The sequence below is a fragment of the Ochotona curzoniae genome, unplaced genomic scaffold (genome assembly GCF_017591425.1).
Source record: "Ochotona curzoniae isolate NIBS_2020 unplaced genomic scaffold, NIBS_Ocur_1.0 contig_2404, whole genome shotgun sequence".
In the NCBI taxonomy this organism is placed as follows: domain Eukaryota; kingdom Metazoa; phylum Chordata; class Mammalia; order Lagomorpha; family Ochotonidae; genus Ochotona; species Ochotona curzoniae.
Window position 1 is genome coordinate 11,721,473 of NW_024465451.1, and position 22,951 is coordinate 11,744,423.

General features: G+C 44.4%; 1 protein-coding gene across 2 annotated transcripts in view; it reads right to left on the reverse strand.

The window, feature by feature from the left end:
- Window positions 1-22,951, reverse strand: part of ZMYND12 (zinc finger MYND-type containing 12) — a 36,662-nt gene that overhangs the window by 11,443 nt on the left and 2,268 nt on the right. Inside the window, exons 2-3 of one of the 2 annotated variants that reach the window (XM_040974455.1) lie at window positions 10,623-10,764; window positions 8,056-8,227 (exon numbers count right to left, since the gene is read on the reverse strand). In XM_040974455.1, coding sequence (XP_040830389.1) covers window positions 8,056-8,227; window positions 10,623-10,764 — 314 coding nt within the window. Of the gene's footprint in view, window positions 1-8,055; window positions 8,228-10,622; window positions 10,765-22,951 lie in introns of those variants that run through there. The other variant, XM_040974456.1, reaches the window with a different exon arrangement.

Genomic DNA, 22,951 nt, shown 5'->3' on the forward strand with positions numbered 1-22,951 from the left:
GGGGAAGCTTTGGCGGAACTCAGTGAAGAAAGTAAAGGACCTCAGAATACAGCAGTCACACCCCTCTTGAAGGTTGTGGTTGTGGACACCTGGGGAAGAAAAGGGATTCAGCATATACTGAGATCCTACCAGTTGCCATACTCTGTGTAAGCCATTTGTTATCTGTGATTTCAATGAATTTTGATTTGCTGATTTCCATGTATTTGAAAAGCAGAGTCAAGGGGAGAGAGAGAGAGAGAGAATATCTTCTAGTTGTGTCATTTCTCAAATATCAGCTATAGGCACATTTGGGCCAGGTCAAAACCTGGAGTCAAGAACCCTATGTGGTCTCCCACATGCGACCTAAGTATTTGAGCCATCACCAGCTGCTGTCCAGGGTCATTAGTACCTGGACTGAAAATAGAGGCAGGACTCAATTCCAGGCCCTCTGGTTGGCTTTGTGAGCATCTCAAAAGGTGACTTAACCCAACGTATCACAATGCTCACTCTGCATCTGTGATTTAAGTCTGTCAACAGCACTGTGAAGTAATTATCACAGAAGGGATTCACAGGGGAGGAAAACTCATCTATTCACCTAACTTACTTGTTTTCTATGACTTTACTAGGTGCCTGATCTCAAGGAACTTGACAATCAAATGAAATAAATAAACACGGGCCCGGCGCGGTGGCGCAAGTGGTTAAAGGTCCTCGCCTTGCACGCCCGGGATCCCATATGGGCACCGGTTCTAATCCCGGCAGCCCCGCTTCCCTTCCAGCTCCCTGCCTGTGGCCTGGGAAAGCAGTCGAGGATGGCCCAAAGCTTTGGGAACCTGCAACCACGTGGGAGACCGGGGAAGAGGCTCCTGGCTTCGGATCGGCATAGTATCGGCCCGTTGCGCTCACTTGGGGAGTGAATCATCGGACGGAAGATCTTCCTCTCTGTCTCTCCTCTCTGTATATCCGCCTTTCCAATACAAAAATAATAAAAAATAAATCTTTAAAAAAAAAAGAAATAAATAAACAAACAAACAAAAACATGAGATGCTATGATGGAAATAAGCAGAAAACAGAGACCAAGACAAAGTGGAGAGGTGACATTCAAGCAGACACTTAAAAACAGAAGTCAACCAGGCATGAGGGAGGAAAGAACCTCCTGAGCAGAAGGAGCAGTATGTGCGAGAACCTTCATCGAAAGTTTGGTGCCTGGATCATCCAATCAGTAAACAGAGCTGAGATTCAGGGGTTGGTGCTTGGTTTAGTGAGTAATCCTACCAGCTGTGATGTTGGCATCCCATATGGGCATGGTTCATGTCCTGGCTGCTCTATTTCCCACCCAGCTCCCTAATGATGGTCTGGGAAAAGAAGTGGAGGATAAAACATGAGTTTGGGGCCCAGCAGCGTGGCCTAGCAGCTAAAGTCCTCACCTTGAATGTGCCGGGATCCCATATGGGCACTGGTTCTAATCCTGACAGCTCCACTTCCCATCCAGCTCCCTGCTTGTGGCCTGGGAAAGCAGTCAAGGATGGCCCGAAACCTTGGGACTCTGCACCCATGTAGGAGACTTGGAGGAGGTTCCTGGCTTCTGGCTCCGGATCGGCATAACACCAGCCGTTGTGCTCACTTGGGGAGTGAATCATCGGATGGAAGATCTTCCTCTCTGTCTCTCCTCCTCTCTGTATATCTGACTTTGCAATAAAAATAAATAAAAATCTAAAAAAAAAATGCTTTTGGGCCCCTGCCACCCATGTGGGAGACCTATATGAAGCTCCTGGCTCCTGGCCTTGGTATGACTCAACCCTGGTCATTGTGGCAACCTAGGGAATGAACCAGCAGGTAGAAGATTTTTCTCTCTGTGTCTCTCTATCTGTGTAAATGTGCCTTTCAAATAAATAAATAAATCTTTAAAAAGCAAAAAGAGAGGGAGAAGGGAACATTGAAATTTGAACCCTGCTTCTTCTTTCTCCACAAAGCTGACAAGAGTGGGGAAGATGAGTAGGTACTTCCTTGAAGTGTTACAAAAAAATGTCATTTATACTTAATTAAAATTCTAAACTCATGCTAAAAAGGAGAAAAAAAAGGAAATCTCCAGTCTTAAGAATTTTTTAAGATGAGATAGAAGTATATTCTCAATTTATATGTTCAAGAGTGTTGGTAAAGGCTGAGCTAAACGACCATATTCACTGATGCATGCATTAGCCAGAGTAAGTGTGAGCTGGTTGAGCTTTGCCAAAACATTGACTAGCAGGTGGTGAGACAGGGGATGAGTCCTGTCAGGCCAGACTGCAGTATCACCCGGAAAGTGCAAGATCCGGAACTGGCAGTGGGCCTAGTTGAGAAATTTGGGCACCCCTCTGTTGCCCTCTGATGTGCTACAGCTTCCACCAGTGAGTATGAGAACTAGGGCTAGGGGCAGGCCTGGCTAGACAGGCGGTGGTATCAGCATGAGTGTGGGCTAGAATGGGGTTGGTAGGGCTGAGCTAGGCTCCAATATACATTGATGTGTATGAGAGCAAATGGGACGCGGGACAGACTACACCAATCTGCTGTACACATCGGCATGTGCAGGAACCAGGGCTGAAGGTGGGCCTAGTGAGGGTTTTGGGAGGGTCACTCCAACTGGGCTCCAGTTCCTGATGGTGTATATGAGTGTGTGGTGGGCAGTGTTGAGCTGGGGCACAGCATTCATTGGCTTGCATAAGAAATGAGGCTGGGGAACAGAACTGACTGGGAGGCTGCAGCTACCACTGTGTGTGCAGGCTGATGTGGGTGATGCAAAGAGTCGGACCCCACAAGAGCTAGCACACATAGGAGTCAGGTCTAGCATCCTCTCTGGTGAGGTTTCTTTGGGGACCCCCGAACTGGACTGCTGGACTCAAAACTCCAACCATGGGAAAAAGCACAGGGTCTGTGATCTGACTACGGAGTGCATGTATCAGAACTGGGCCTCCTCAGTTGCTGAAGCCTGTGCGATGGACAGCATGCCCAGATGCACATGGGAGACATGTCAGACAACTGAGGAGGATGCGGAGGATGTCTAACACCATGGATGGTAGAACAAAACGAACAGCACTGCTGGCCAAGCTTTGACAGCAAGTATGCAGTGAGTCAAGACTCTGAGCTGGGCTATGTCTGCCAACGACTTTGGAACAATTTCCTCAACCTTGCAGCAACGGGATCAACAGCATCTCAGAACTATTGAAATCACTTAAAGCATTACCCTTGGAACAGGCTCCACAGTGGGGACTCTAGGATGACATCAAGTGGCAGTCTCACATCCTCAGTCAGGTATTGGTGTAGCTAGACTTCCAGGAGCGGCCCTCTCCTCCTGCTCTCTCCCCTCAGAAACAGGAAGAATAGAAAGGAAGATTGGAAGTAGTTGTCTCACTTTCCCCCATTCCTGGACCGTTTCCATCCTAATCCATGGTTCACATGGGCATGCATCCTTCTCAACCATGTAAACATCATTAAAAAATAAAATAAATTTAATACGGGGGTTGGGGGGAGGAGGCTGGCGAGGTTGTCCACCACTGGCCTAACATGGCAACTTCCCACGTGGATGGCATTTTTCAGCTTTCAAAGCTTCTTCACGTTCGTCACACACGAACTCCTTTAATCCTCAATGCACCCTTGTGAAGAGGAATCAGAGTCAACCAACGTGGACACAGGAATTGCTAGGTGTCAGGTGCTGCGGGAATACTTTCTGAGAACCTTCTCTGCGCTGAGTTCTGTGCTGGCTGTACAGACGTTGTATGTGACTAAGAGGGGACACACATCTAGGTTTCCCTGAGCTTACATTCTAGTGGAACAAGATGTTAACTGTATCATGTTATTAATGAATATATAATTATTACTGGCATACATGCTCAGAAAAAAAAAAGGTGAGGATGTTTATAAATGAGAGTATGGAAAGAAGACCTGATCCAGTGTTAGGTTCCTAGAGAAGGAGATGATAACCTTTGAGTGAGATCTCCAGGGAAACCAGTTGGTTATCTGAGGGGGAGGGCAGAATTAGAGCAGTTTATAGAAGAGCCTGCAGCATCCAAGGAATTGGGAGAAGGTCCTTGTGCCTGGAAGGAAGAAAGATTTCGAGAGACATAAGGTTATAAAACTAAGGTAAGAGAATTCACTAAGAGTTGTTGTCATAGGCAAGACCTTGTAGCTTGCTTTAGCTTAATACATTTTGGCTTGGTACGGGCAACAGAGTAGCATATATAGCAGGAAAAGCCACTACCTACGATGCTAAAATCTCATACAGATATTGATTCCTGTCTCACTGCTCCACTTCCAGTCCAGCTCCCTAATAATCCAGATATGAGAACTAATGAAGATAGTCCACGTGTTTGGGCCCCTGCCACCCATGTGGGAGACATGAATAAAGTCCCCAGCTCTTGGCTCTGGCCTGGCCCTGCACTGACCATGACAGCCACCTTGGGAGTGAACTGGCAAGTGGATGATTCTCTCTTTCTCTCTCTCTCTCTCTCTCTTTCCCTAATTCTTACTTTCAAAATAAATAATTTTTTTTTAAAAAGAAAAGTTGGGCTCTTTTTAGGGGAACTGTTTTGATTACATTGTGTGTGTGTGTGTGTGTGTGTGTGTGTGTGTGTGTGTGTGTGTGTGTGTGTAGAAACCAGATTGGTGGGAGACCAGGGAAGACATTCAGAGACCAGTGAGTGAGCAAGCAGTGATGCAGATGGAAGATGATGGGACCTGACCAGCCTGACTCTTCCAACATTCCATCGATGGTCAAGATGATCTACAGAACCCTTGTCCAGTGTACAGCTCACTAGTTTGAAGGAACTATGTTCAGGATGGTGTGTCAGCCCTGAGCATAGTGAAGAGGGGGTACCTGCAGCTACCATCGTGGTACATAGAAGCAGAGCCTCACCAAGTCAGGGTCAAGAATGAGGGTGAGGCTGTCCTTACAGAACATGCAGCCCAGAATGCACAGACAGAGCTCATGGACGCAGAGCAAGGCTCTGCAAGGGGCAAGGAGCAGGGTTGCAGCTGGAGGATTAGTTCCTGCAGGGGAACTGAGGAATAAATAAATATTACCAATGAAAAATGAAGCCACTATTCTCATGGCCAGAGAAGGAACAATAAACATGGAATGGGAGAAAATTAAACAGAAGCCTGTGGTGTTGTAGTGCAATTGAATGCAGCAGTATAGACTCCTGGTCATCCACATATTGATATAAATATGGCTACAGAAATAAAAAATCTATATTTGTGCATATACAAGGGTATTATCAAAATTCGTGGGAGATGGAACAAAAAGATAAATTTATTTTGGTGCAGAAAGCATTTGAGATGCATGCATAGTTTATTTACAATTCATATTTCCTGTAAACTTTTGGATGCATCCTTGCATACACACATTCTTGTAGCAACATTTAGCCCCTCCCTCTGCTCATTGAGAAGACCCTGAGGTTACGGAAGGACACCAGTACTCCTGGAGCAATGAGGATGGCCAACAGAGAGCCTGTGGCTTCTCACCTCCACTCTCCACTGAAAGAAATCAGAGCTTTTTGGAGATACAACCTGCAGAGCAGGAAAATGATCAGAGAACAACAGGATATGTCAAGGAACCACAGAAGCCCACTTGGGTGGGGGCTGGTGCTGGACAAATCAGGGATAATTTGAACATCAGATTAATGATTATAATGGACTGTCCTCCACTAATAAAACAGGAAATCTAGAGGCCATATTGATATACATGAGCACATTAGAAGTTTGGTGAGGAATGAGATGTCTACACAGTTTCAGAATATTTCAGAATAAAATTAAAATTGTAGAAAGACCTTATGAAAAAGAAGCATGGCAGATATCACTTTAGTAAAGTAATTAAGAAGCCCGGTTGTGGCACAGCATGTTAAGTTATCACTTGCGATGCCAACATCCCCATATGGACATTGATTCATGTGCTGGCTGCTCAACTTCCAGTCCAGCTCCCTGCTGATATGCCTCAGAAAGCAGTAGAAAATGGCCCAAGAGCTTGAGTCCCTGAGCCCACGTGGGAAACCTGGATGGAGTTCCAGGCTCCCAACTTTGTCTTGGTTCAGCTCTAGCTGTTGCAGCCACATGTGGCGTGAATCAGTAGATAGAGGATCTCCTGTCATTAATTCTGCATTTTCAAATGAATCAATAAACCTCAAGGTCATTAAAATGAACATCATCGGTAGTGGGAAAAAGTGAAAACATGTGCCAACATGAAGAATGAGATGAGAATACACAGCTTTGCCTCCTCTCTAAATTGCCAAACTTGAGTCTAGTCATAAGGAGACATCAGACAAATCCAGATTCGGTGATATCGTCTAGAATGATTGACTTTGATAGTGTCAGTCATAATCATCAAGGACAGACAGAGCTACTCCACCATGAAGGCTAAAGATACATAACAACAAAACAAAATGTGTGATTCTGAGCTATCTCTTTTGGTTACAAAGATACTATTGGTATGGTGGGTATTATGGCACAGTGAGTTAAGCCGCAGCCTGAGATGCCTGTATCCCACACTGGAATGCTAGGTAGAGTCATGGCTACTTGACTTCGGATCCAACTTCCTGCTAATAATCCTAGGAAGCAACAGATGGTGGTTCAAATACTTGAGTCCCTGTCATTAACATGGAGACTGGATGGAGTTCAAACTCCTGGTTCTACCCTGACCCAGCCTTGTCTATTCTGACCAGTTTGGAAATAAATGAGCAAAGGAAAGATGTGTGTGTGCGCGCGCGCGCGTGTGTGTGTGTGTGTGTGTGTGAGACTCTGCCTTTCAAATAAATAAATACTTTCAAAAAAAGATGTTATTGGGAGAATTGGAGAGATTTGAATGGAGGTTACAATAGATGAGGTTGTGTCACATTTAGGAAGGAGAACATCTTTATGGGTCACATAGGCTGGAGTACTTCCTGAGAACAGGATGTGAGGTAAAGATGGCAAGAGGGGAAAAAGTGCTTGCGTGCTGAACCACCTAGAGTTTCATTTTGGAAAAAAAGAATAATAATAAACGGTGACTATTCTGATGAGGGATGAGGGCATTTGACATAGTGCTTGAGACCCCATGTGATAGATAGCAGAGTACCTGGGTTCAAGGCCTGCCTCCACTCTGAATCCCAGCTTCCTACTGCTGCAGGCCTGGGGAGGCAGCAGGTGATGGCTCAAGTAACTGGGTTCCTGACTCCCACATGGAGGGCCTGGATTGAGTTCCTGGATTGTGGCTTCCACCTGGCTCAGCCCAAGCTATTAGGTCATCTGAGGGAGTGAATAGTGGATGGAAGATTCTCTTACTCCTGTGCTTTCACTCATTCATTTTCTGTGTCTGCTTTTAAAAGAATAAAAATAACTAGATGAACTTCAGAAAGTAGTGACATGCTGGCCAGTGTTTAAATTGGAGGCCCAAGATTCTTAGTTGCTCACAGAATGCTGCCTCTCTTGCTGCAGCAGCCCCACGTGGGAGTCAGCTAAGCCTGTGCTCTCCTCTCAGAATTGCTTCTCCTTGTTTCAGGGTTGGGTCAGTTCTTGTCTCTCCAAACCATGTGACCCTGACCCTTGGGATTATGCTTCCAACACAGCTTCACATGCAAGCTCCACCCACAAGAGTCTGCCTCCCAGGAATGTGTAGTTAGATCATATATAACAAGAAGCTTCTACTGTCATTCAAGAACCACACCTGATGTATTGGGGGTGGCTGCCTCCTGCAAGGAACCTATGGTAGAAAAGTCTGGTCTGCAGAGACCAAGTAACTGAAGCAGATACCCGAAGGTCCCAGGGAGAGAAACTGAGGGTACCAACCTTGGTTTCCGACAGCATCACAATTCTAGTCCCTTGCAAAGCCTCACCTCACTTAGCACACTCCAGCATCCTAACACATCTGTTTCATTCCAGAGACCAGCCTTAGTGGATTTCTATTGGTTGTGGCCCAAACTTACCTACATCTCTTTCTCCACTCTGGCCATGCTTCACAACAAGCTTGCTCTTCTACAAAAAGTGCTCTGGGGACACTGTCAACGCTGGGCTCAGGTTATCGGGGTGACTGAATGTAGCACTTCTGACAGGCTCCAGAAGGTCAATTTTACTTACCAAGGCTGGCCTCAGCCAACAGCAGGTAAGCAGGTACAAGCTCTACCGAGCTCAGGCCATGAACGTTCATGCGGAAGCGGAGGGAATGCAAAGCTGCAGGGACGGCATCTTCGTGTCTTCCTTCAAAGAGGTATTTCTGGGCGACAGTGTAGCAAAATTCAATCAAATGCTTCTGTAGAAGACGGAAATAGAGCATTTGAGACATGAAGACTAGAGGCAAAAGAGGGTATGATACACCTGGAGAAGCGGCCAGCTCAAAAAGGAACCAATGAAGACACACTGTGAGCCTGCTTATATTAAGGTGGCCTTGAGACCACCCAGAGAGATGACATGAAAAGGCAACCTCTGCACCGGCAGTCCCTTGGGGTCCAGGAGCCCAAGGTCAGTGCCTGGCACATGAATGTTCGATGAATGTTCAGTTGTTAGATGAGTTAATCAGTATTATTCTTATGGTCTCAGTACAATTTCCAGCTATTGTGTGTCAGTATGATGCTACCTTTTTTTTATTTTTCCTTCTGGTTTTATTCTGCTTAGCTAATAAAGGGAACTTTAACTTTGCACCATTACAAGGCCACTTTCAATGTGTTCATTTGTTTGTTTATATTTATTTATTGGAAAGCCAGATATGCAGAGAGGAGGAGAGACAGAGAAGGAAGATCTTTCATCTGATGATTCACTCCCCAAGTGAATCCCACAATGGCCAGAACTGAGCCAATCTGAAGCCAGGAGCTTCTTCTGGGTCTCCCATGTGAGTACAGGGTCCTAAGGTTTTGGCCCGTCCTTAGCTGCTTTCCTATGCCACAGCAGGGAGCTGGATGGGAATCAGGGCTACCAGGACACTAACTGGTGCCCATATGGGATCCTGGCGCATGCAAGGCAAGGACTTTTAGCCACTAGGCTGCTGCACCAGGCCCTCAAAGTGTTTTAACACTAAAATTGATGAGTCTGGAGTTTGGAGATTTACAGCTAATGAAGGAATACTTTTTTAAAAAGTGGGATGTTATTATCAGAGAGTAAAATATCCCTCCCCACATACATTTCTTTAGTATAGCTTGAGTTGATTATTCAGAGAAACTGCATACTGGGAGACAAAGAAAAAAGCTGTGCTTCTGCAAAAGAAAATTCTATGTTAGACAACAAGAATGCAGATAGAGGTTTTCTTATCTGCTATCCCCTTATCTGCCTGAAATAGCCAAACCTAGTCTTCTGATGACTGTTACCTGGGAGACTAGCTCGCTAAGAAGGCCACCTATATTGGGTGCATTTTCTGCTCCTCACTCTTCCCTACCGTGTGCCACCTCCCTCCCACCACCAGGATCCTCAAGCCCCCATATACTTCTAAGGTTCAAAATGCTATTTAAACACCAGTCATCTGACCCTTTCCATGAGTCTCATACCTTGCGACTTCTGTGTTTCTGCACGTGTACATTTTCCCCTGTTAATCTTTCTATTGACATTTCATCAACTAAAATTATAAAACGTTCAGAGGGGAATCAGAAAATTTAGAACTTCCCTACCGTACCAATGGTAACAGGTATGAAATTTGCTGATACTCTTTATTTATTCAGTAGTGTATGTTTATATAATTCAAAACTCTTCTACTGGGGCTGGCATTGTGGCATAATGAGTTAAGCTACTACCTACAGCAAAGGCATTCCATGTGGGAAGCAATTGAAGCCCCCGCTGCCCCCACTTCAGCTCCAGCTCCTTGCTAATGGCCTGAGAAAGCAGCACATGACCCAAGTACTTGAGCCCTGCACCCACGTAGCAGACCCAGAAGCAACTCCTGCCCCTGGCTTCAGCCTGACCCAACCTCACACATTGTGGCCATTTGGAGAGTGAACCAGTGAATAGAAAACTTCTCTCTCTCTCTCTCTCTCTTTTTCACTTTGCCTTTCAAATACATAAAACAGGTGTTTTTTTTTTTTAAAAAAAAAAAAAAGCCCTCTTACATGACCAGGCTTTTATCAAACTACCTGGCAAATGTATGTGCTATGAGCCAAATTATATTCTCCCAACATTCCTATGTTAAACCTAGCCTGTAGTCCCTCAGCATGTGACTGTGTTTGAAGACAGAGTTTTGAAATGTGTGATTATGACAAAATGAAGCCATCACATGGGGCCCTGACCTATTCCTATGGTGTCTTTATGAGGAAAAAAGAAGAAGAAGCTGGGCACACACAGAGTCACCAAGATGGGAGTACAGCAAGGACACCACAGAGGTCGCGTCCTGCAAACCAAGAAGCAAGAAGAGAGGCCACTAAAGCAGCCGAATCTGCTGACTGCTTCCTCCTGGACTTGCAGCCCCCAGAAGTGTGGGAACATAACTGCATTGTTAGACCACCCCACCTGTGGTGCTTCACATGGCAGCCTGCGCAGACTAATGCAGTGAGCGCTGAGTCAATGTGTGAGAAACAAGTGACAGAGAAGGATGGATAAAGGCATGGAACAAAGTCTCTGCCCTCATCCAGGTCAAGCTTCAGTGATCTTGTGGCAACTGAGGCCTTTCCCTTGTCCTGGGTACTCTGACTGCACTGTGACCCTCCCCTGCAACCGGGGGGACCTACCTGTCGCTGCTGCTGCTGCTGCAGGCCGTGCTGCCGCTCTTCCTCCGAGTTGTAGAAGGGCATGGTAGTGCGCAGTGGAATCAGGAGCTGACATATCTTCTCGTGGATGCTGCTCCAGTCAGCTTTCTGATGCACTACGCCACTGACATGAAAAATACGGGCTTCATTATCTTTACCTTTAACCTCACTTAACATTTTATGTGCCCCTCTGACTGGCCTAGCCCTTAGATACTGCAAAAATACATCTAAAACAACCCAGGGAGGGAGCTCCAAGCCATTTCTGATGCAAGTTTCTTTTCTTGCACATGGTTATTTTAATAGTGTAAAACCCCATGTTGGGGCTGGCGTCGTGGTGCAGCACGTAAAGCTGCCACCTGTGATGCTCCTCCACTTCCAATCCTCTCTAACTCTTTCTAATAAACACATCTCACAAACAAAACAGCACAACCCTTTTGAGGTTGGGGTATGTTTGGAAGTGGGAGTTTGTCAATTCTGCCAAAACTTTAGAATTAAAATCACACAGAGATGTGGTGGTTGATCTGCTTAATGAATAACAAAGACAATTTTAATCATTTTATTTGCTTATGTAACTATTTTTTTAAAAAAGATTTACTTATTTTTATTGCAAAGTCAGATATACAGAGAGGAGGAGAGACAGAGAGGAAGATCTTCTGTCTGATGATTCGCTCCCGAAGTGATCGCAACAGCCAGTACTGCGCTGATCTGAAGAAGGGAGCCAGGAGCTCATCCAGGTCTCCTACACAGGTGCAGAGTGCCAAGGCTTTGGGCCATCCTTGACTGCTTTCCCAGGCCACAAGCAGGGAGTTGGATGGGAAATGGGGCCACAGCCATTAGAACTGGCATCTATATGGGATCCTGGCACATTCCAGGCAAGGACTTTAGCCGCTAGGCCACCATGCCGGACCCTTATGTAGCTATTTATTTTAAAGGCACGGTGACAGAGAGACAGGCATAGACACACAGAATCAGAAATCTTTCATTCCATAAATGCTTGCAACGGTTCAGATTGGCCAAGCTGAAGCTAAGAGCCAGATACTCCATCTGGGTCTCCCACGTTGGGGGCAGCGAGTTGGGCCATCAGTAGCTGCCTTCATGGTGTATTGGCAGGAACCTGGATGTGAAGCAGAGTAGCTGAGTCTTGAAGCAACATTCTCACTTAAGATGCTGATGTTACAAGTGACAGTTTTGCACACTGGATCGCAATGCCAGCCCTGGGCAACTTAATTCTAGAGTAATGTAAGGTCATTTTCAAGAGATGTGAACACGGAAGTTGATGGACTTGAGTCCTTGTCTTGGGAAAGGGAAGGGATTTACACAATGAAGCTCTAGGAGTTACTATAAAAGCCTGTTTGCCTATAATTGGTGCCACTATGCTGCATGGCTCCCAGGAGTACTTGACATCCTAGTGGATGTAAAGTAATTATCTCACCTATGGTTTTAATTCATATTTTCCCAACATTTTTCATGTGCTAATTGGACACTGATGTATTTTCTTTGGGAGAGTGCTTGTTCAATTTTTTTTTTTTTTGCTCATTTCTTTTTGTTTTATCTATATGTTTATCTTCATTTTGTTTGGAAAATAGAGAGAGACAGAGAGATCTTCCATCCACTGGTTCATTCCCCTAAAGACATCCACTGGCTCATTCCCCAAATGACTTTAGAACTGGGCCAGAAAAAAGTCAGGAGCCAGGAACTCCAACTGGGTCTCCCATATTGGTGGCAGGGACCCAAGTACTTGACCTATCATCTGCTGCTTCCCAGGGTGCACATTAGCAGGAGGCTGTGTCAGAAGCAGAGGAGCAAGGATTTGAACTCAAGGACTCTGCTATGGGATGTGGATATCTCAAGTGGCACCAAATGTCCATCTTTGCTCATTTTTAATACTACATCTTTTGTCTTTTTACTTTTGAGTTTTTAATTATTTCCTTATATATTATTCCTTATACTAGATCCTTCTCAGATTATGATTTGTAAATATTTTCTCCCATTCTATGGATTGTATTTTCAGTTTGATAGTATTTTCTGATGCATGCAATTTTTAATTCTGATGGTGTCTAATAATCCATTTTTCCCTCTGATTCTTTGTGGTTTTGATGCACTCTCAAAGAAACTGTTACCTACTGTTACCTAATCCAAGATGATAAAACTTTGCAACCATGTTTCCTTCTGGAAATATTTATACATTTAGCTCTCACGTGTAGATCTCTTTGTACATAAGGCACTTTTTAAACTATTGTTTATGGTAGGAAGGGTTTATTCTTTCCCCATTGGCATCCCTGTTGAAAATCAACTGACCCTAGATACATAGGCTTATTTGTGTACTCTCATTCCCATTCTATTTACTTATATTATAATCATATCAGTTCCATAGTAGATTTGTAGTAAGTTTTGAAATGGGAAAGAGTGATGTTTCTAACACTGTTCTTTTCCATAATTGTTTGTCCATTATAGCTCTTTCCATCCGTGTGAAGTTAATGGGCAGCATGTCTACATCTGCAAAAAATATACGTAAGTTGACATTTCATAGACATTGTACTGGATCTGTAGATTAACTTGGGAAATGTTGGTGTCTTAATATTATTAAGTATTTCAGTCAATAAATATAGAATAAATTTCTATTTTTTATGTTTTCTTCAATTTCTTTCACTGACCTTCGGTAGTTTTCAGTATTCTATGCCTTGGGTTAAATTGATTCCTAAGAACATTTTTTGTTTTAAAAAAAGAAAATGGAATGGCTGGGCCCAGCGTGGAGCCTAGTGGCCAAAGTCCTTACCTTGAATGCACCAGGATCCCACATGGGTGCTGGTTCATATTCAAGGCTGTTCCACTTCCCATCCAGCTCCATGAGTGTAAGCTGGGAAAGCAGTAGAAGATGGCCCAAAACTTTGGGACCATGCAACCACATGAGAGACCTGGGAAAGGCTCCTGGCTTCAGATTAGGTCAGCTCTGGCCATTGTGGCCACTTGGGGAGTGAACCACAAGATGGAAGATCTTCTTCTCTATCTTTTCTTCTCTCTGTACATCTGCCTTTCCAATAAAAATAAATAAGTCTTTTTTAAAAAAAAGAATCTGGAATATGTCGCTCCATTCTCTTCTGGCCTGTAGAGTTTCCTGTGAAAGGTCTCCTGTGAATTTAATTGGCATTTCTTTATATGTCAATTGATTTTTTCGCATGCACATTTAAGGGTCTTTTGTTTATGTTCAATTGAAGAGAGCTTGATGATCAAGTGTCATGGTGAAGGTAGCTTTAGGTCGACCCTGTTGGGGTTTCTGTGTCACTCCTGGATGTTGTTTCCCAATTCTTTTTCCAGATTTGGGAAGTTTTCCCTTATTTTTTCATTAAATACACCTGTAATCCCAGTTTCTCTTTCTGCACCTCCTGGGACTCCCATAACTCGTATATTTGGCCTTTTAATAATGTCTTTCAATTTTTGAAAACTTTTTTTTAAGCTTGATCCGGCTCTGCTTCCAGCTTTTTGTTTCCCTCTGGTGACAGGAAATATTTTTTTTTAAGATTTATTTATTTATTGGAAAGTCAGATATACAGAGAGGAGGAGAGACAGAGAGGAAGATCTTCCATCCGATGATTCACTCCCAAAGTGAGCTCAATGGCCGATGCTATGACGATCTGAAGCCAGGATCCAGGAACTTCTTCCGGGTATCCCACACAGGTGCAGGGTCCCAAAGCTTTGAGCCGTCCTCGACTGCTTTCCCAAGCCACAAGCAGGGAGCTGGACAGGAAGCGGAGCTGCTGGGATTAGAACCGGCACCCATATGGGATCCCGGGCGCATTCAAGGCGAGGACTTTAGCCGCTAGGCCACGCTGCCGGGCCCCAGGAAAATTTTCTAATTTTGAAATTCTTTTTTCTGCCTCCTTCATTCTATTTTGGAGACTCTCTACTGTACTTTTAATTTGCTCCACTGTATTTTCATTTCTGATACATCACCTTCATTTGATTAATTCCCAGTGTGACATATTCCCTAAATTCCTTGAATGCCTGCTTTATATGCTTCTCGTTGTTGATAAGAAGCTTTATAACAAGTGTTTTGATTCTGTATCCCCCATTTCCTCAATGTCTTCCTCAGTGAACTCTGAGATTGGCAAAGGCTTTTGCTCCTTTGCAGGGGAGTCTTCAGTAATATTCATTGTGTTTTTGTCTCTTCTTTTGCTCTTGGTCATTGTACTTCTAGTTAGAAGATTCTTCTCCTTGGGGCAAGTTTCTAAACCTTGTCACCCACAGATCTACAATTCAATTTTACTTATTGCTTTTGGTACACAACTCTTTGCAGTCAGTTGTGCCACTTCTTCCAGCAAGTTCTGGGTCTGAGTTCTTATGTTAGATTTCCATATGGTCTCCGTAGCCCCAGCTCCTGGCTCACCAGTCTCCACCTCCTGTGACACTGTGCTTAGGCTACACTGTTGTCTGCACAACCTTTCTCCCACTTCCAGCTTGAGCAGTTCTCAGGTTTAGGGAGACACCAGGTATCCTATATAGCTAAGTTGTTGGTAGTAGTGATCTTGCCAGAACCTGTTGGCCATTAGGTCTCAGGGCCACCCAAACCTATCTTGACCCATATGATGCCATAGTCAGTAGTATTTTCCATGTGTGACTAGTGCAATGCAGTGAGTTCACTCCCAGCTCAGTGTATGCACAGCTCACTCTTGTCCCTGCCATCTTAAATTCTTTACCACAGTGTACGAAATGGTGCCTGATGTGCCATTACTGAGTTCTTGATCTACTGGCCGTCAGGTCTGAGGGCTACCCAGACAGATCTTGGATGGAACCTGTAGGATGCGATGTTGTTGCAGTTCACTGAGCCAGAGATGAGTTTACTCCCAGCTCAGTGCATGCTCAGTCCTGTCCCATAGCCTTGCCTCCCTGCACAAAATGGTGCCTGATTTGGCTCTAGGGGGCAGACTGGGTTGTGAAATCCACCCTGTTCCTGCACTACCTGTCTGGGTCTGCTGCTCTGTCTCAGCTCCTGGTCAAATCAAACAGACCAGCAGGATGAGCAGTTCTTTGTCTGGGTTCACCTCCTGAGTTCCTGATGAAAATCCCTTCCCACCTGATTGCTGGTGGAGTTCTGGCTGCTGGTGCAATTCAGATTGCCACTGGCTGGATGCCACTGGGCTATCAGTCACTGATACATAAGTTACATAAGTATTCTCTTATAATCTCATTTCCATAATTTGGTGCTAATATTAGCGTTTATTTCATCTCTGATTGTTGTAACTTGAATCTTCTTTTTTCTTCAGCAGTCCAGCTTACAGGTTTGTCAATTCTGTTGATCTTTTCAAGGAGTCAACTTTGAGTTTCATAGATCCTGTAGTTTTGCTTCTTTATTTACCTCTGTTTGTCTTTAGTATTTCCTTCCCTCTACTAGCTAAGGTCTAAATCCTACTCAGAGCAATGCAAAGAGAAAGAGCTGACAAATACATTTTTGCTTGCTTTGTTAGTTATTGAAGATGGAATCCTAGGTTGTTTCTTCGAGATATCTTTTTTAATGTATAGGTTTAGAGTAATAAATTCATATAGTATACTTTGAATTTCATTAGTATATTGTGCTTTTGTATTCATTCGTATCAAAGAGTTTACAGTTTCCCTTTAAGAGTTCTTTGATTCAATGTTTGCTTAATAGTGCACTGTTTGTTTCTATATATAGTTATGTGGTACACAGCAATATTTCTTCAGACCATATATGCAATTGTAGAGCCACAAGATCATAATGTAATGGAAAAGTGCCTGTCACAGAGTGATGTCATAGCTATCTTCTAAGCACACAACAAAATCTCTTAAGGATGCAGTTCTCAGAACTTCTCCTTCATTCTTGAGTGACACATGACTATCTGTATATTTCCAAAAATTCCAACCATTATTAGTACTTTCATTACATTGTGGTTGGAAAATTTTGTATGATTTCAGCACTAATTTACTGAGATTTGTCTTATGGTCTAAAATGTGACTTATCCTAAAGAATGTTCTAAATGTTCTTGAGGTTACGAATTCTCATATTGAGTGATTTAGAAAAAGATTTATTTATTTTTATTGGAAATGCAGATTTATGGTGAGATGGAGAGAAACAGAGAGATTTTCCATCCACTGGCTTATTCCACCAATAGCTCAATGGCCAGAGTTGAACCAATCTGAAGCCAGAAGCCAGGAGCATCTTCTGAGTCTCCCACATGGGTGCAGATTCCCAAAGCTTTGGACCATCCTCTGTTGCTTTCCCAGCCCATAATCAGGGAGCCGGATGGGAAGTGGAGCAACCAGGACATGAACTGGAGCCCATATGGGATCTTGGTGTGTGAAGGGGAAAGATTAGCCAGTTGAACCATTGTGCCAGGCCCATTGAGTGGATTTCTATCAACGACTGTTAGCTCATTAGTGTATAGCATTGTACAAGTCTTACGTTTCCTTACTAATCTTTTGTCTAGTTGTTCTATTCATTACTGAAATGTGGATAATGAAGTCTCCAAAGATTATATCCAATTGTATTTTTCTTCAATTCTCTCAGTTTTCACTTTATATATTTTGAGGCTTCTTGTTAGAATCATATAATCGTGGGCTTTTGCATTTATATTGTCTATTACACATGTTCACTTAAATGCAAGATAGCTAACTGCTGGATTTCACTTACTCATATTTCAAAACAAATAATAACCCAGGGGAGAAGCAAATCAAGCCTTACTGCACAGGCCCATATGGTAAATATTTTAGGTTTTGAGAGCTCCCTGTTCCCTTGCAACTACTTAGCAATGTTGTTGCAGCACAAAAGCAGCCAGACACAAAACAAGGCTGTTTTCAGTACACTCCCTTCTTCCTTCTTTCTGTGACAACATAAATTTTGGACAGCATTTAAAAGCAGTCTGTGGGGAGATATACAGAATTGTTGTAAACAGATCAATGAAAGCTCTTAATGGCAAGGATACAGAAATAGCTGGGTTTTACAGTGCATTTGTCAAGTAGGCCTGACTGAATTACCAGGTGAGCAATGGAAGTGTCAAGTTGGGTGAGGAACATACTTTCCACTGAGTGAGGGTGGCCTATCTCACCTTTCTAAATAAAGTGAGTTTTATTACATATGTGTGAGCTCCCTCCTTATCCAACTGTCTCATCACTAACACCCAATACAAGCGGGGCTATGTATAAACGACTTTTCACTCAGGGTTCCCAATGAAGCAGCTTATGAACTACACAGATTTTGTTTGGCCATTATTATGATTATTTCAAAAACCTGAAATCAAAATTTTTAGGCAGGAAATCATTCTATAGTTCACCACAGTTCTGAAGGCTTCCCATGACTAAACACTGCTGATTTTCTCCTGGCCAGTTACAGCATTTAAATGAGTCCCATATGCTAAATAAGAGAATTTTTAAAAACAATTAGTGTTATCTATGTGCCATGATTTGCAAATGTACACTGTCTGTCACTAATACTTCAATGTATACTTTCTTAAATGTACATTTTCTTAACAATGTTCTGTTTCTGGGTTGGCATGATGGTTCAGTGGCTAAATTCTCACCTTGCATTGTGACAGGATCCCATTTGGGTGTTGGTTCATGTCCTGGCTGCTCCACTTCTCATCCAGCTCCCTGCTTGTGGCCTGGGAGAACAGTGGAGGATGGCCCAAAGCCTTGGAAGGCTGTGTCCACGTGGGAGACCTGAAAGAAGCTTCTGGCTCCTGGCTTTGGATCAGCTCAGTTCCAGACATTGAGGCTATTTGGGGACTGAGTCAGCAGATTAAATATCTTCCTCTCTCGCCCTCTTACCATAAGACTTAAATCTACCTTTCTAATAAAAATAAATAAGTCTTTAAAAAATGTTCTGTTCCCTGGGAATATGACATACAAAGTAGAAAATACATATTGATTATATCTCGTACACAAAAGAAATGTATATAGAAAAAGAACAGAAGAAAATTCACCAAAATGGCAGGTTATCAATCTCTGGATTATGGGAGTCTGTGTATTTTTCTTCTGCTTCTTTAGATTTTTAAGTTTTCTGTAATGAGCATGACTACAAAATAAACTTTTGCACACACAAAGAAACTTTCATGAATCCAAGCTGACTTTTCTTTTGCTGTTTAAACTGAAGATGATGAAAATATGTGTAATGTTCCAACTTGGTCCTAAGTAAGGACAGCACTAGTGCTTCCTAGTGCTGGTATTAGATATACTTAGCCATTAAAGCCTATGGAACAGTTGGCTTTGTTCTGCTGAAAAATCTTAAAATCTTTATTACACAAGGGCATAGAAGTCTCTTGAAAAGAAATAAAAAAAGATGTTCTTTAAGAGAATTAAAAGCATGTAAAAAAGAGAAAAAACACAGATGAGGAGGGTATAGCAAATGACACTTTCTCCATTCACGCATCCTATATTAGTAACAAATATTTCAGAATACTTTGCTGGAGACTCTGGGGCATGAACTGACAGATGTGACATAGATCTAAGATGGCAGACATCTAACAGTCCTTCAGTACACATTCAACAAAACACCTGACATTAATGAAGAATGCTGAAACAGAGATAGCATACTCACAAACATTTACAACAGAGAAGGGCATAAAAAGTGATCAGAGGGCCCGCGGTAATGGCCTAACACTGCTGGATTCTCGCCTTGCATGTGCCAGGATTCCATTTGGGCACCAATTTGTGACTTGACTGCTCCACTTCCCATCCAGCTTCCTGCTTGTAGCCTGGAAGGGCTGTGGAAGATGGCCCAAGGCCTTGCAATCCTGCATCTGTGTGGGACATCTGGAGGAGGCTCCTGGCTCCTGGCATTGGGTTGGCTCAGCTCCAGATATTGTGGCCATTTGGGGAGTGAATCAGTGAATGGAACATCTTTATTTCTATATATCTGCTTTTCCAATAAAAAAAAAAATATATATATATATATATAAAAAAGAGTGGGGCCAGGTGCAGTGGCCTAGCGGCTAAAGTCCTCACCTTGAACACACTGGGATCCCATATGGACGCCAGTTCTAATCCCGGTGACCCCATTTCCCATCCAGCTCCCTGCCTGTGGCCTGGAAAAGCAGTTGTGGACGGCCCAAACCCTTGGCACTCTGCACCTGTGTAGGAGACCTGGATGAAGTACCTGGTTCCTGGCTTCGGATCGGCGCAGCATCGGCTGTTGCGCTCACTTGGGGAGTGAATCATCGGATGGAAGATCTTTCTCTCTGTTTTTCCTTCTCTCTGTATATCTGATTTTGCAATAAAAATAAATAAATCTTTTTTTTTTTAAAGAGTGACCATAGATTACAGAGTGAGCTGTGAGGAAGGAATCACTTCCGGCTGGAGGGATAAGGTGCACAGGGATGCCTTAAGAAAGAAGAGGATTGTCTACCGCCATACTACCCTGAACCTGCCCGGTCCCATCTGATCTGCCACCTCTTTCAACGTAACCGAAAGTCCCTCAAGTGATGGTCACACAGCAAATATGCACTGGGTAGATGGCAGGTGTGGACACAGATGTTGGTTAAGTAAACACACAAAATATACAAGCAGTGGAAACGTCTGGCAGGAGGCGGGGGGGGCGGGGAGTAGTATTTCCTAGAGAGGAAAAAAAAGAAGGGTGTTGAGATTGGGTTTAGACCTCTTTGGAGAAATGATTTTTAAACTGATGGTTGAAGGATAAAAGGAAACCACGGAGGTTCATGGTTGAAGGAGTAGTTCTCAGCTCAGGGAGAAGTGAAGAAGCTGAGGAAGCAAATCAGAACTCCAGTCCTCTGCAACTCTGGAGAGCAGCATAGTGAAAAATCACAATGGAGAGGCAGTAAGTGCCAGTGGTTGCAGTTACACATTCTGAATCACATTCCAGACACAATGAAGCCACCAAGGAGGAAAGAGTGGATGCCACCCCACTCTCCTGTAGCACACAGCTTACAAAGAGGTGCAATTAAACAACGGGCCTCAGTCCATGTTCTAAGTGCTGGGGTGCAAGGCATAGGGAGGACTGTGAGAGCACTGAGACACACCTGCTCCACCTGAAAAGGGTGCATCACTTTCCACTTGGATTACCACAATAGCTCCTTCCTCAGTTACACAGCTTTCAGTGTCCACCTTCCAATCACCACTGCGTATCACCTTTCCTTCACACAACAGAAAGTACCTTGGCACAAAATCATTCATAACTTTGCCCAGGATACATCTATGTTATGGGCTGGTCCTTTTTTGTTTAAATTTCCACCATGACTTATCACAATGATTTTCAAATGTTTGACTCAACCTACAAAACAAAATCATTGTACCAGTATAATGCACACATATTCCCATAAAATACTAAAAAACTGTTTTAAGCAACCCCAGTTGTAAGCAACTGCCTGGGTTTCCTTGTATCTATGCAAGTTTATACTTCTGGGAGAAAAGCAGCCAATAGCTATCAGGCATTCTGGACCTGCTTATTGACAAATTTGTGTTAACTATACCAGTATGCCAACATAGTTGTCTATTCTTTTTTTAATATGTGGCAAAGGCAGAGAATGGCAGGGCAGGATGCACCACCAAAGCTCCTAAGCAGGGGTGCTATAAATGGCCCAGGGAAGGTGCTCTAGGGACATGTTAAAGTGGGAGTAATTGAGCACATGTTTGAGAGGGGAGGAATGCCTTCTGAGGGTTTTTACAGACCAGTCCACTGCATTTGCAAGTGAGAGAATTGAGATGGGTGACTCAGAGAAGGGAAATGGTAGATATGCCTGGGTCAGGCCAAGTCACCCACTCACAAAAGAGACCTGGGCTGGGCTGGGCTAAGTCACATTGCCCACTACCCACTGGCTCATGCAAAAGCTGGGGCTGGAGGGCATGCTGAGTGCGCTAGGCCACAGTACCTACCTGCAAGTGTCAGAGCAGGGGTGGCCATGTCAGGCTGGGCCACAGCACCCACCAGAATGTGAGAGACTATGATCTGAGGGCAGGCAGATTCTGAAGGGGACTTGCAGGCTTGCCTCTGTGGGAACGCAGCACTCAAAAGTTTGGGTGAATGGCAACAGGCTGAGCCAGGCTGGGTCACAGAAGTAAGCTGACATTCACAGGAGCCACAGCTGGGAGTTAGCCAGACTGGGCTTGGCTGCAGCACCCACCAGCATACACAAAGACTGGGACTGAGGGCAGACCATGACAAGCAGGGCTATAGAACCCACCAGCACATGTGATAGCTGGTCCTGGGAGTGGGCCTCGTAGGGGAACTGGGGAACTCCCCTAGTAGGTCACAGCTCCCTTGAGTGTGAAAGCCAGGGCTGGCCAGGCCAAAGTATCTGCTGGTGCTTGAGAGCCAGGAATGGGTATGAAACAGGCTGGGCTTGGCCACAGCACCCACCAAAACATATAAGCTAGATCTGGGAAGTCTGGGGGTGGGCCAGGTGAGCTGTGTTATAGTACCCACTGGTAAAAGCCAGAATGGAAGTGGGACTGTTGGGCTAGGCCACAGTACCTGCCTGTGAGTGACAAGATTGGGAGATGACCATGTTAGGTTGGACCACAGCACCCAATGGCACAAAAGATCCAAGGCCTGTTAGGGGAACTTTCCTACTAGGCTGCAACTCCTACTGGTGAGCACAAAAACCAGCACAGAGTGGGCAGGGCAGGGTGGGCTGCCACACATCAGCCTATGTGTGGGCCAGGTCTGGGGGCAGGTCAGGCTGGGCAGTCTGCAACACATACTGGCACAAACAAGAGCCAGGACAGGACTGCAGGCCAGGCCGAGTTGGACCACAACACCTGCCAGCTCACCTAAGGGATGGGGGTGGGCCAGGCTGGGCTAGCCTGCTGCACCAGTTGGCATACATGTGGGCTGTGGCTGGGGGGCAGGGCAGGCTGGATTAAGCCGCAGCATCCAGAGGTGTGCATGAGAACCAGATGGTATATGGGCTCGGCTAGGATGTAGCACATGCCAAAACCAGAGTTAGGGACACACCTTTTGGGGCTACTAGGGTCACCCTGACCTGGCCATGGTACCCACTGACCTATGGGAAGACTGGGCCTGTGGTGGGCTGGCTGGGCTAGGTTTCAGCACTCATCAGTTTGCATGAGAGTTGGGGCTGGGTCAGAACTGACCAGGCAACTGCAACCATCAGTATATGTGTAGGCTGGTGAAGGTAATGGACTAAACCTGACCCTACATACAAGTCAAATTTAAGGTCATCCCAGGTGAGGTTTCTTGGGGAACTCCCCAACGAGACTGTAGAACTCAAACTGAAGCCACAGGGAAACATCACAATATATGTGGTCTGTCCCTGGAGTGCATGTATAAGAACTGAGACTCCTCAGTTGCTGATGCCTATGCAGTTGTCAGCATGCCCAGATGCACA